General features: G+C 37.4%; 1 protein-coding gene across 1 annotated transcript in view; it reads left to right on the top strand.

The window, feature by feature from the left end:
• Positions 1 to 12,166, top strand: part of ITPR2 (inositol 1,4,5-trisphosphate receptor type 2) — a 509,412-nt gene that overhangs the window by 195,576 nt on the left and 301,670 nt on the right. The window contains exon 22 of the mRNA XM_032159871.2: positions 11,264 to 11,457. Coding sequence (XP_032015762.1) covers positions 11,264 to 11,457 — 194 coding nt within the window. The remainder of the gene's footprint in view (positions 1 to 11,263; positions 11,458 to 12,166) is intronic.

The following is a 12,166-nucleotide window of genomic DNA, read 5'->3' as shown; positions in this document are numbered from 1 at the left end:
TCATGAGGACTCCTCCTCCATGACCTAATCACCTCCCAAAGGTTCTACTTGGGAGAGAGTATCTCAATGCATGAATTTTGGGGGGACACAAACACAGGGGCCGGCAGTTGAGGGCTGTCTTCTGAGTAGCACTCCAGCAGCTTGGGGAGTAGTCCTTCACTTCTGAAAAGGAATCTGGGCAGGACCATCACAGCATCCACCACAATTATCTTCCTAGAAAATGCCCTGATTGGAAACATTTTGGGTCAAGACTAAGATCTTGTCTTGGTCCATTTTGTGCAGCAGACCTTTTGTGGAATGCTGTTTTTCAGATGCTGAGGAACACTTCTGTGCCATCGTCATGTTCTGAGTCTGGTTCTCTTGTCAGCTTTGTGCTATGCTGGCTGCACGTCTAAGTCCTTTCTGGATTAATGAGTAACATCTTTTGCAGAATGCCTGAGACTGGGTAATGTATAAGGAACAGAAATTTATTGCTGACAGTTCTGGAGGCTGGGAAGCCAAGGGTTGCGAGGCCAGCATCTGGCAAAGATCTTCTTACTGTGTCGTCTCTTAGTGGGAGGGCAAAGAGAAAGCAAGAGTGTGAGAGAGCAAGATAGCGCTGAACTTATTCTTTCACAAAAAACCCACTCCTGGGATAATGCCATTAATCCATTCATAAGGGTGGTGCTCCCATGACCTAAATACCCTTTAAAGGTCCCACGTCCCAACTTCACAACATTGGGGATCCGGTTTCCAACACGTGAGCTTTGGGGGACACATTCAAGCCATAGCAGATGTCATAGGAAATAGAGATTATGGAGAAAAATAAAAATAAATTAAAACTTTTAAACATGTAACAAAATTCTAGACGTGAAAACAATGGCTAGAAGCTTCCTATTTCCAGGTGCCCCAGAATCACTGGCATCAGAAACCTGCTCTAGGCAGCAAGCCTTTTGCAGGATGCTGTTCCTCAGGAGCTGAGAAAGATTTCTGTGCCATTCTGATGTCCTGAGGCTGGTTCTCTCACCAGCTTTGTGCTATGCTGGCTGTGCCTCTAAGTCCTTTCTGGCTTAATGTGTAATGTCTTTTACTTTTCTGTTTGTTTGTTTGTTTTTTTCCTTCTAAGCTTTTATAAGTTTTAGAAAAAGTATCTGTATGACTATTGGACTTTGTTTTTGTTATCAATGGTGCCTAAAAGGACTCTCCTCATTCCACCTCCTAGCTTCTCTCTGTGTCAAGAGGGTGTCAAATACATGCTCTACATTAGATCATGTTCCTTTTAAAAATCAAATGCACATAGTAAAATAGGGGGAGAATAACTATGTAATGGATGCCAGGCTACACATCAGGCAGGGATTACTATGTAAAGGTATCTAGTATTTATGTAGAATACCTAGCACACCTCTAGGTCTTTTGCATATTTTTATTGTTAATCCTTATTACAGTCCAGCATGACGGATATTATGGTCCTGATTGTGTCCAGGAAATAAGCTTTTCGACAGCTTATATACTTTGCCTAAGATCATACAGCTTGTATGTAGCTTGCTGGAAATTTTGAATTCAGGTTTCTTTTATTTTTCTTTTTCTCTCTTCTTTAAAAAAAAAACCTACAGCTTTGCAGCTGATGTTCTTTCTATTATTATTTTATTGCTTTCTTTATACACAGATGACTTCCTCATGTGCAAAGACTCATTTCTACTTTTTCCAAGTTTCCCAAGAAAGTTCAGCACAACATAGTACACGTCTATGAAAGAGTTTTGATTTGGCTGGAAGTTATTTTTCAGGTCATATTAAAGAGATTTTTTTTTTTTTTAAACAAAGAATCACTCCTTTGTGAATGGTTGTTCGGCTTGTCTCAGAAAAGTTTCAATTGCAAGTCTTAAAAGTTTTACCAGCCAAAGATCTCTTGAAGCTAGATATTCCTCTTCCTTTCCTGAAATAAATTTCTGATTGTTCTCTCTGACTCTGTGTTTTTGGCTCTTTCTCCACATTCCAACGTAAGGATCTTTCTAAATCACATACTCTACTTCTTTATTTAGCTCTCATCATCTCCAGAGAATAATAACTCAGCTCTTTAAATTGGTGCCCAAGGGTCTTCATAATCTGAGTTAGACATCTCCAGCTCTGTCTCCTGCTGTTTCCCCAGTAATACTAAGCAATTGTATCTCCTTAGACACCTTTCTGTGAGCTACTCATATTGAGTATCTCAGATATACTTTCATATCTCACTATCGTTAGGATGAATGTGTGTGACATGCCTTATAAAGCATTTATGCATTTGAAGCACAAAAATATTTAGAGACCCTAATATTTCAAATATATACTTGTCTTTCTTTTCTTAATTTTATGATTATTTTTCATAAGGTTGTCTTTTCCAATAGACTTATAGAAGACTCTATGACTCTCAGAGTTACTACATAGATTATTCAATAACAGAGATTCAGATTTATTGACTGAGAGTATCATACTGGGGTTATCAAAATAGATTCTATTTCTGGTTCTATGGGGGACTTGTACCATGTCTAATATATTACTATATACCTAATTGGTTTTCAAAAATATTTATTGAGTGAAATGAATTTAATATATGTAAATTATACAAATATATTTGAATCAAAACAATATTACTAGATTGTAACATTCTAAGTATATGATTTTTTTTAATTAAAAATTTTTAAAGTTCTGGGATACATGTTTAGGACGTACCAGTTTGTTACATAGGTAAACACGTGCCATGGTGGTTTGCTGATTGTTTTTCTACTCACATTGCCTAAGTGAGTTCATAGGGCAGGATCAATCCCTAAGAATGACCTTACAAATAATGAGAATGACTGAAGAGGGTCATGTTGTTCTAAGCTCTCTACTACAGTTATTTTCCTGTAGTTATAAATATTGCTTGAGCCTCAGTATCTGATGTCTTCAAGCGTTAATACACTTGCATAGGCTCCCCAGTTCTCACAATCTCTGGTGACCTACAATAAGGCTTATTGTTAGAACCCAACACAAACTTATAGAATGCTGGCATAGACCCATTTGACCCAGCCATCCCATTACTGGGTATATACCCAAAGGATTATAAATCATGCTGCTTTAAAGACACATGCACACGTATGTTTACTGCGGCACCATTCACAATAGCAAAGACTTGGAACCAACCCAAATGTCCAACGACGATAGACTGGATTAAGAAAATGTGGCACATATACGCCATGGAATACTATGCAGCCATAAAAAATGATGAGTTCATGTCCTTTGTAGGGACATGGATGTAGCTGGAAACCATCATTATCAGCAAACTATCGCAAGGACAAAAACCAAACACCGCATGTTCTCACTCATAGGTGGGAATTGAACAATGAGAACACGTGGACACAGGAAGGGGAACATCACACACTGGGGACTGTTGTGGGTTGGGGGGAGGGGGGAGGGACAGCATTAGGAGATATACCTAATGCTAAATGACGAGTTAATGGGTGCAGCACACCAACATGGCCCATGTATACATATGTAACTAACCTGCACGTTGTGCACATGTACCCTAAAACTTAAAGTATAATTAAAAAAAAAAAGAATGCTGGCATAGAAAGGAACCATATCTATACAATATATGAACTTCATATCTTCATGCAACACCCATTTAAAATGGTCACATAGGATCTCCTTGAACACCTGGAGTGACCAAGATTTTACTTCTGCAAAGGGTAGGCCTTTCTTATTTTTCATAGCTCTAATTATTAGGTCTTTTTTGTTTGGTTATCCTGTATGTAGACTTCCCTCTCACTTCCAGCAAGCAGCCTTACCTCTGTTGCTTGTTGAACTGCACAGAAATCCAACATCCCTTCCACATGTCAGGTCTTTCTGTGCTTGAAAATGGCTAGCACATCACCTGCGTCCCCCCTCCTCTCTGTATAGTCCTATGCAATTCCTGTAGCAGTTCCTCTTATGACTCAATCTAATTTATCACGGATTTGACTGGCACAGAGGCAAAGCTGGCTACATTCGCCTCATTCTGAACCCTTTTATAATGTAGCCTAGGTGAAAATGAGTGTTTTGTTAACAATAACATAGTATTGATTCCCACTAAACTTGAACTCAACTAAAATTCTAATTTGTTTTCTTTTACATCACATTTTCCCACATCATGTACTTGAGTTGGTTTTATTTGGCCCTAAGCATATAGCACCTTTTATATTTTGAATTTACCATGTTGGATTTAACCTGTTATTTTCTTCCTATTTATGTAGTTTTGCAATTTGGTAGAGTCATTCACTGTATTAGCCATCCTCCCTTGTTTCATGTTATCTTTGCATTTGAGAAACATGCTATCTCTGACTTCACCCAAGTCAGTGACAAAAATACTGATCTAGTCAGGGCAAGAACAAAGCAGCAAAGAACTAAAGGCCCAAGCCGGGCGCGGTGGCTCACGCCTGTAATCCCAGCACTTGGGGAGGCTGAGGCGGGCGGATCACGAGTTCGGGAGATTGAGACCTTCCTGGCTAACACGGTGAAACCTCGTCTCTACTAAAAATACAAAAAATTAGCCAGGCGTGGTGGCGGGTACCTGTAGTCCCAGCTACTCGGGAGGCTGAGGCAGGAGAATGGTGTGAACCCGGGAGGTGGCGCTTGCAGTGAGCTGAGATGGTGCCGCTGCACTCCAGCCTGGGCGACAGAGCGAGACTCTGTCTCAAAAAAAAAAAAAAAAAGAACCAAAGGCCCTTCTATGCTTTAACATTGATCAGTTACCCAGTATTCTTTGGCATAATCACTTAACCAAAATCATGCCTATGAAACTCTACATTAGCCAATACATGTGTCTGTGGTGTGAGAAATCAAGAGCGTCGTTGCCTTTGATGATGCGGCTGGGGAGAAATTTGGGGGGAATTGACTGTGAAAGGGCACAAGAGAGCTTTCTAGGGTGATGGAAATTTTCAGTAACGGGTTTGCATGTGGTTCATATGGTATATGCCTTTATGAGAACTGCTCAAACCTTTCATTTATGATCTGTGCATTTCACTGTGAGTAAATTACATCTCACTTATGAAAACGGCATGCACATTAATTTATTACTTCCATTACCAACTATTAATCATTGAAGATAAGTTTTGCAAATTGAAATCTTGAGGTTTGGAATATTGAAATGACTTTGTCAATATTTGACAGTGACGAAATCCAAAATAAGATCAGAACACAGCCACTATTTTATATGAATTGCTTTTTCAGTTCATCCTTTGAATAACACTTCTATAGTGTGTGGGATGTAAAGCAGTTTTCTTCTAAGTAGTCTACTTGATATTCAATAAAAGATGGCTAATAACATTACTACACTTTGGTTACATGCTTTTGGTTGGTTTTTGTTTTGTTCTATTTCTAAGCCCTTGTAAAGTTGGAATCTGTAAGCAGTCTATTAATACGCTGTATTCAGTGGTGTTTTATTTAGAATGAAGAAAATTAGGTATCATATTATCTGCTTCTTCCAGTAAGTATTCTTTATTAAACACTCTTCTGAAGGACATCTCCATTTAGAGTCAATATTGTGTTTCAGTCATGCCGTATTATAAGACATTATGAACTATAATTATATGATGAAACCACATATTCATTAGTAAGGTGGTGACCACTATAATGGAACATAATTAAATGGAGAAGAGTTGTTTTTCAGAGGTGTAGTGAAAGCAGGCAGATGTCCTCCACTTTTCATTTTTGAAATAATACCTTACAATTATATGGTACTTTTTATTGTTCATGGCTTTTTTTTTGCACATATTATATAATTTTATTCTTACAAGAAGGCCCAACCTATTTTATAGGATTAAGATTTTGAACATAGGATGATGACATGATTTGACAAATATCACACTTCTGTAATCTAAATCTTTCACTTCGTTCAAAACCTCGTTAAAAATTGTATATCCTTTGTGAAACTGTCCTTCACTGCCCTCACTCTAAGATAATTTCCCAGTTAAAAAAAATTCCTAAGCAATTTTGTGTGCTGTCCATGCTATACTATTACCATCATATCTGTCTTGTACTTGTTCTTAATTTTTTTATGGACACATTTTATGTTTTCCTGACCATATTGTAAATTCTTCTTCTTTTCTTATATCCTCCAACCTGAGATGTCCCTGGTATAGAGCCAGATGAACATTAGGTACTTTATGAATACTTTCTGAACAAGGGCTGCCTCTAAAATTAAATTGTATAATATAAGCAAAATATCACTAGTAGTATGTGGCACATGATATGTAATAAAATCTGGTTTGGTAAGAACACTTGAGAATAATGTGAGCAAATTTATTATATGATTAATGGAAATTCTACATTTTCAGCACACAGTTTTAATTGGAATCTTTCTGTAATTGCATTAGGGCTTTCTGAATTCTAGTATAAAAATTTTGGAACTTTGTAAAGTCTGTTATTGAACCAACATGGTGAGGGAAAAACATGATTCATGCTGAGATCAGTTGACCTGTACTTGAGACTCTGCCACTTCCTGGCTATGTAAACTGGAATTTGTCTCCCACTCCCCACCGTGCTGTGAGGATCCAGTGAGGTGAAGGGTGTATGTGGCCTGTGGTCTAGCAAGGTACATGCAATATGATAAGCCCCTGATAAAGACAGGTTTCATTATTTTCCCTTATCTCATTGGTATCTATTTTATTAATTTTTTCCTTTTAATAAAATTTTAAGTAATATGAAATTATGTATGCTTTTAGAAAAAAGGGAGAATTATAAAGGAAAGTAAGCAAAAACTCAACTTGATGAAAGATGAAGTACCTTTAATGTAATGAGATCCAACTTTTTATATAAACCTTACTAAAATAAGTAATTCTCATTTTTAATAGTTCATTTTATTATCCAATCTTTGTTATTCATGCATTACTTTGACAAACACTTATTAAATGAGAGTTGGGCATCAGACACTATTCCAGATGTTAGAAAAAGGTAGACTCCCTGTCTTCATGGAACTCGTGTTCTTTTATGTTGTTGGAGAGGGGGACTACAGTAAAGACACAGACAAATATATGATATGATGTGAGACAGCGTTAATGCCATGACCGAAATGTGAAGGGGATGCATGGATTGAGAGTGATGGAAGTTGTTCAGAGAGGGTGGCCAGAAGAGGTCTACCTATGGAGGTGACATTGCACCACAGATCAGAAAGGAGTGAGAGAGCAAGTTGTGTGACCATCTGGACACAAGAACGCAAGGCAGAGTTATAGCAAGTTCCCTGTAGGTTCGGCACATGGAATAAAAACCATGCATGTATGTACTGTGTAGAACTAGCTATCCAGCTTTCCAAAATACTGTGATCTTACTTGGAATTGGGAGTGCTGGTTAGATAAAATTGCTTTCTCCGGCTGTTTAATCTTGATCTTCCCCTTAACCCAGGTTGCTGCCGTATTACCTACTGCTCTGTGGTTACTAGCTTAATTAAGGCTTTGATCTTATGCTAATGTTTTTGTTTCCTTTGCATACAGAACAGTCCTTTTATAACCCAGACCCTCAGCCACTGGGAGGAAGCACTGCTCCAGGGAATGTTTGAAATAGAAAACTGCTCTAGTTCTAGAAAGTAAAGACATTTTCCAGCAAGGGCAGGTTTATAAGGAGCTGCTAAGCTGGGATGGGAAATAGGAAGACTTCCAGAATCATGTCTTTATGGTTGAACATCATTCGGTTTCAGATGAGTTATTATAACAGCAGATGCATTTATTCAAATCCAACTATTAAAAATATGTTTCAGGGAAAATAATAGTTTTTGGATTATCCATTTTTGGCCTCTATTATGATAAAACATTGAGCTGATTTTAGTAGTCATGGAACAATTAAATGGCTGTGAACAATTATTCACAAAACTCTTTGAATCAAATGTGTCTGTTACCTCTTATAAATTCTGAGAATGTTTCAAAAATGTCTGATATCTAAACAAGAAAATTCAAATTATCATTTTCTTATGTGTTCATAAGAGAAAAGCATTTCTAATAAAAAGAATAAATATAACTTTAAATAAAATAAATGCCAACAGACTTAAGTAAATTTCAATCAATATTCTGTTAAATCTCTTACACCTGCTATAAATTCATGTAACTGCTAGTGGTTGTTGAACCCAATAGTGTGATCACCACAGTAAAATTATTTCTGAATAGGGCAAAATTAAATTATGGTCAGCACAGCTGTAGTGTTAGATTGGTTAATTCCTTATTGCTTTTCACTTTTCTGAAATGGGCAATAGAAACTTGGCTCACTGGAACAATCAAAGAACAAAGTAATGTATTCCCCAGCCATTCCCAGTTACCACTCTCAGTATGCATTTGCTATACCTATCTTTTAGATTTTTTACTTGAGGGAATTAAGGTTAGTAAAAATATCTATGTAATCATATAATGAAAGAACCTGAAAAGTTGGCCAGTCATTCTTTCTAAGCAGTCCCTTCCTTTTTTTTTTTTTGAGATGAAGTCTTGCTCTGTTGCCTGGGCTGGAGTGCGGTGGTGCAATCTCACTCACTAGTACCTCTGCCTTCCAGCTTCAAGCAATACTCCTGCCTCAGCCTCTCGAGTAGCTGAAATTACTGGTGCCCACCACCACGCCCGGCTAATTTTTGTATTTTTAACAGAGACAGGGTTTCACCGTGTTGGTCAGGCTGGTCTCCATCTCCTGGCCTCAAGTGATCCACCCGCCTTGGCCTCCCAAAGTGCTGGGATTACAGGCATGAGCCACTGTGTCCGGCGTTTCCTTCCTTCTTACTTTGTACTTAGCAAAGATGACTTCCATATTTTCAAATTATCTCAATACACTTTGTACACAAATGCCAATTCTGGCTGCTAGGTTTATATAAAAGACACAGAAAAGCTGAATTTGTAAGCATTAGGTTGTTCAGAGAATTTATATTATAGTAGGCTTTTTCACTGAAAACTTTCGTCAATATTAACTAATTATGGTTGAGAAGTAGTACAATTTCTTCTTTTGCAACGTTGAGGATTAATCACCTCTGATTTATCTCAACAGTTTAGAATTAGAAGTTTTTCTGTGGAGGAATGGATGTTAGAAGCTTTGCATGGCTGCGATTTATGTAGTGTCTGACTTCATGTTTTTCAAGCTTTAATAGTTCACAATTTTAGCATTTCTCATCACCACCAAGCAAATCCAGAAAATGTAGCATTTTTAATTTGAGGCCTCTGAGCTGGCCATACATGGAAATGTCAAGTGAGGTTTGTGGCGACCACGTGCCACAGGCATCTGAGAATGTGGTATGACTGAGTGAACCCTCCCATTTCATTGATGACATGTGTTACAAATTACTATGGATCTGGCCTCTGGATTTTAATTCCTTGGTGACAGGATCTATATTTGGAGGAAAGAATTGTCTGGGCTAACTTTCTGTGTAGTAATCATTTGGATCAAATGATTATTTTCCATGCAAATCTAAATAAGATGCAGACACTGTGGGTGCCAAGGATTTGTGTGTGAATCAGGGGTAAGAATAACAAAGGAGCCTGTTCTGTATTAGTGGTGAGAAAGCATCTCTTGGAGGCAAACACGTATACATACTTGAATCAAGTCTCAGCTAAAGGTAGTGGTTGAACATCGATGGCTCAAAATCATTGCCAACAACCAGATGTGCCTCCCTGCAGTCCATGTAGCAAGCAGGGGGAGGGATGTTGAAATACTCAATTGCTATGATTGTTTGAGAACCACAGACAATGAAGCATTCTGCCTCAAGGCTATTCTGATAGAAAAGAGGGGCTGGCTCAAATCCTTTTGCTTCAGTTTTGTCCGAACTTGGAAATTACCCTTATATATACATTTTATCGTGTTTTTTGGCTTATGCAAGTAGCAGTGTAATAAAAGGTCTCAGACCTTCAAAATGAAAACTTCTGCCTGGACTATGCCTCTTTAGGAAAAATTTAACTTCTTTGCGTACTCTAAGATGTATTATTGAAGCACTACCCTCTTACACTTAAATTGATTCCATATATAGATAAGATAATGAATTTTCAAAGGCATTTTACCTTTTCGCAGTGTACAGATAATAGTCGTTACCAGTGGCTTAATGGTAATTGTGGTCTGGACCATTCAGATTCTTTTGTCATCTTTTACATATTTTCTTTTTATTTGTTTGCCTTTCGATCCTGTAGGTATTACCATGGTTTACATTCTTCTCTTAGAGCTGAGAGTTTTTTGGTTTTTTTTTTTTTAATAAAAATCTCATCCCATCTTATTTCCATTTCCCTTTCTCTTGGTTTACTCCCTGAGACACTGAGGGAAAGGAAAATTCTTAGCCAGATTCTTAGGCCTTTTTTTAAGGCAGAGCTCCATGAACACCCACGAAGCAAAGACCACTGTTTGGAAAGGAATGGAGACAGCCATTCTTTTGCATCCGTATTGCTTCTTGTGGGAACTTAGAAGTGAGAAGCAGCAGTCAGGCTGGAGAACATAAATTGTCACAGTGTCAAGGAGGATCCTTGGATACAGCTATTTGTGGTCAGTGTAAGGAACGTGTGCATGATACGAATGATGACATTTTATCAGCAAATAAATAAAGGAGAAGCCAAATTCAGGAAGAGACGGAAAGAGCGTGATCCCGTATTGAAAATGATCATGTTTGTCACTAGCTTGTTTCCATAATCACCTCAAACATTATTGCTTTCTGTGGGTTTTGAGTAATGGTTTTCTATTCAAATTGGATGAAGGAATGGGAAGTGTATCGGCTAATGCGTATGTCTTCCCCAGATGAGACTGTTTTTTTCTTAAAATAAAGGTAACAGTCCTCCTCACAAGCTCTTTTTATAAGTGTTATGAAAGGAAAGCTAAAAAATCCCTGGTTTGAGGATCAGATAATGATGCTAGAATTCAATATCTAAATGTTTTTAGGCAGTCTTTGTATCCCCACTTGCAACTCACTTTATCTTGGCGATTAGTAATCTTCTTTTGCATTATTGTAAAAGCAAGGGCCTATTGTTAGTATGCCCTACAGTTAGTAGGACATACTGTGTTACAGAAGGACCTGATTTGGATGTTAGAGCAACCAGCTCACCTTTGGTACATGATTTGAAAGCATTTTCTGAAAAAGGAAAATTTCCATTTTTAAAAGTTGTCATTTTGAAACATGTCTGCAATATCTTAATTTTATCTGTAAAGAAAGAGCCCAAACAATGCTGATGCTATTCTGTCTTATCCTGAATCCTTTTCCTGGCTGCTTTTCAGTGTGGTTGTGACCAACTGAGTTTTATAGTTACATGATCTCCAGGAGTTATGTGTGTTGACTTACGGCGTTTTCTCATGCCAGGAAACAATGTGATGAGAACCATTCATGGGGTGGGAGAGATGATGACCCAGATGGTACTCAGTAGAGGCTCCATCTTCCCCATGAGCGTGCCGGATGTGCCACCCAGCATCCACCCGAGCAAGCAAGGGAGCCCCACCGAGCATGAGGATGTGACTGTGATGGACACCAAGCTGAAGATCATTGAGATTTTGCAGGTGTGTTGCCTAACATAAGCTAGGTGACAAAGATGTAATTTTGCTTATTGGTTTAACTTCTTACCCTTTTTGTTCCAAATCACTGTGTAAATATTCTGAAATGCTATCAATATAATTTTATTTTTTTAAGTTAATGACAAACCTGGTAAAAAATATCACACAGACACTAATGTATGAATCACATTTGTCCATTCCCATTAAATATACTAATGATAATATCTAACAATTGTGGGGTGCTTTCAGGTTGATAAACTGCTTTCATGTGTATTAAAAAAAAATAGTATTGACCCTGATTGAACTTTACCTTCATTTGAGAAAGATTTCAGAGCAAGCAAAGTTATTGATTAGTTTCCAGCTCTTTTCCTATTTTTAATTGAATTGAACATGTGATTCCATATATCTAGATTTATTGTTTTAGCAAGAAAGACAAATAAAATTTTATTTCTTATTAACAAAAATTATTAATCATTGGTTTTGGTATTTTATATGTGACAATCTCTCTCTGTTTTTGTTTCTAAAGGACCAAGGAATAACTAGAAAAAATAACCTAGTCTAATGCCTAATTTTAAGAATTTAAAGGAGATAAATTATTATTTCATTCCCATTGGTTTAGTGAATAGACTTCCCATTACTATAGCTATGAATTCTTAGCAGTTTTTAAGTTTGAAAATAACTTTTATGATACCTTAATTATAGCATTTATTCCAGA

The sequence above is a fragment of the Hylobates moloch genome, unplaced genomic scaffold (assembly GCF_009828535.3).
Source record: "Hylobates moloch isolate HMO894 unplaced genomic scaffold, HMol_V3 SCAFFOLD_8, whole genome shotgun sequence".
Lineage (NCBI taxonomy): Eukaryota > Metazoa > Chordata > Mammalia > Primates > Hylobatidae > Hylobates > Hylobates moloch.
The sequence above is the reverse complement of the archived record's forward strand: the minus strand, read 5'-3'. Positions and strand labels throughout refer to the sequence as shown.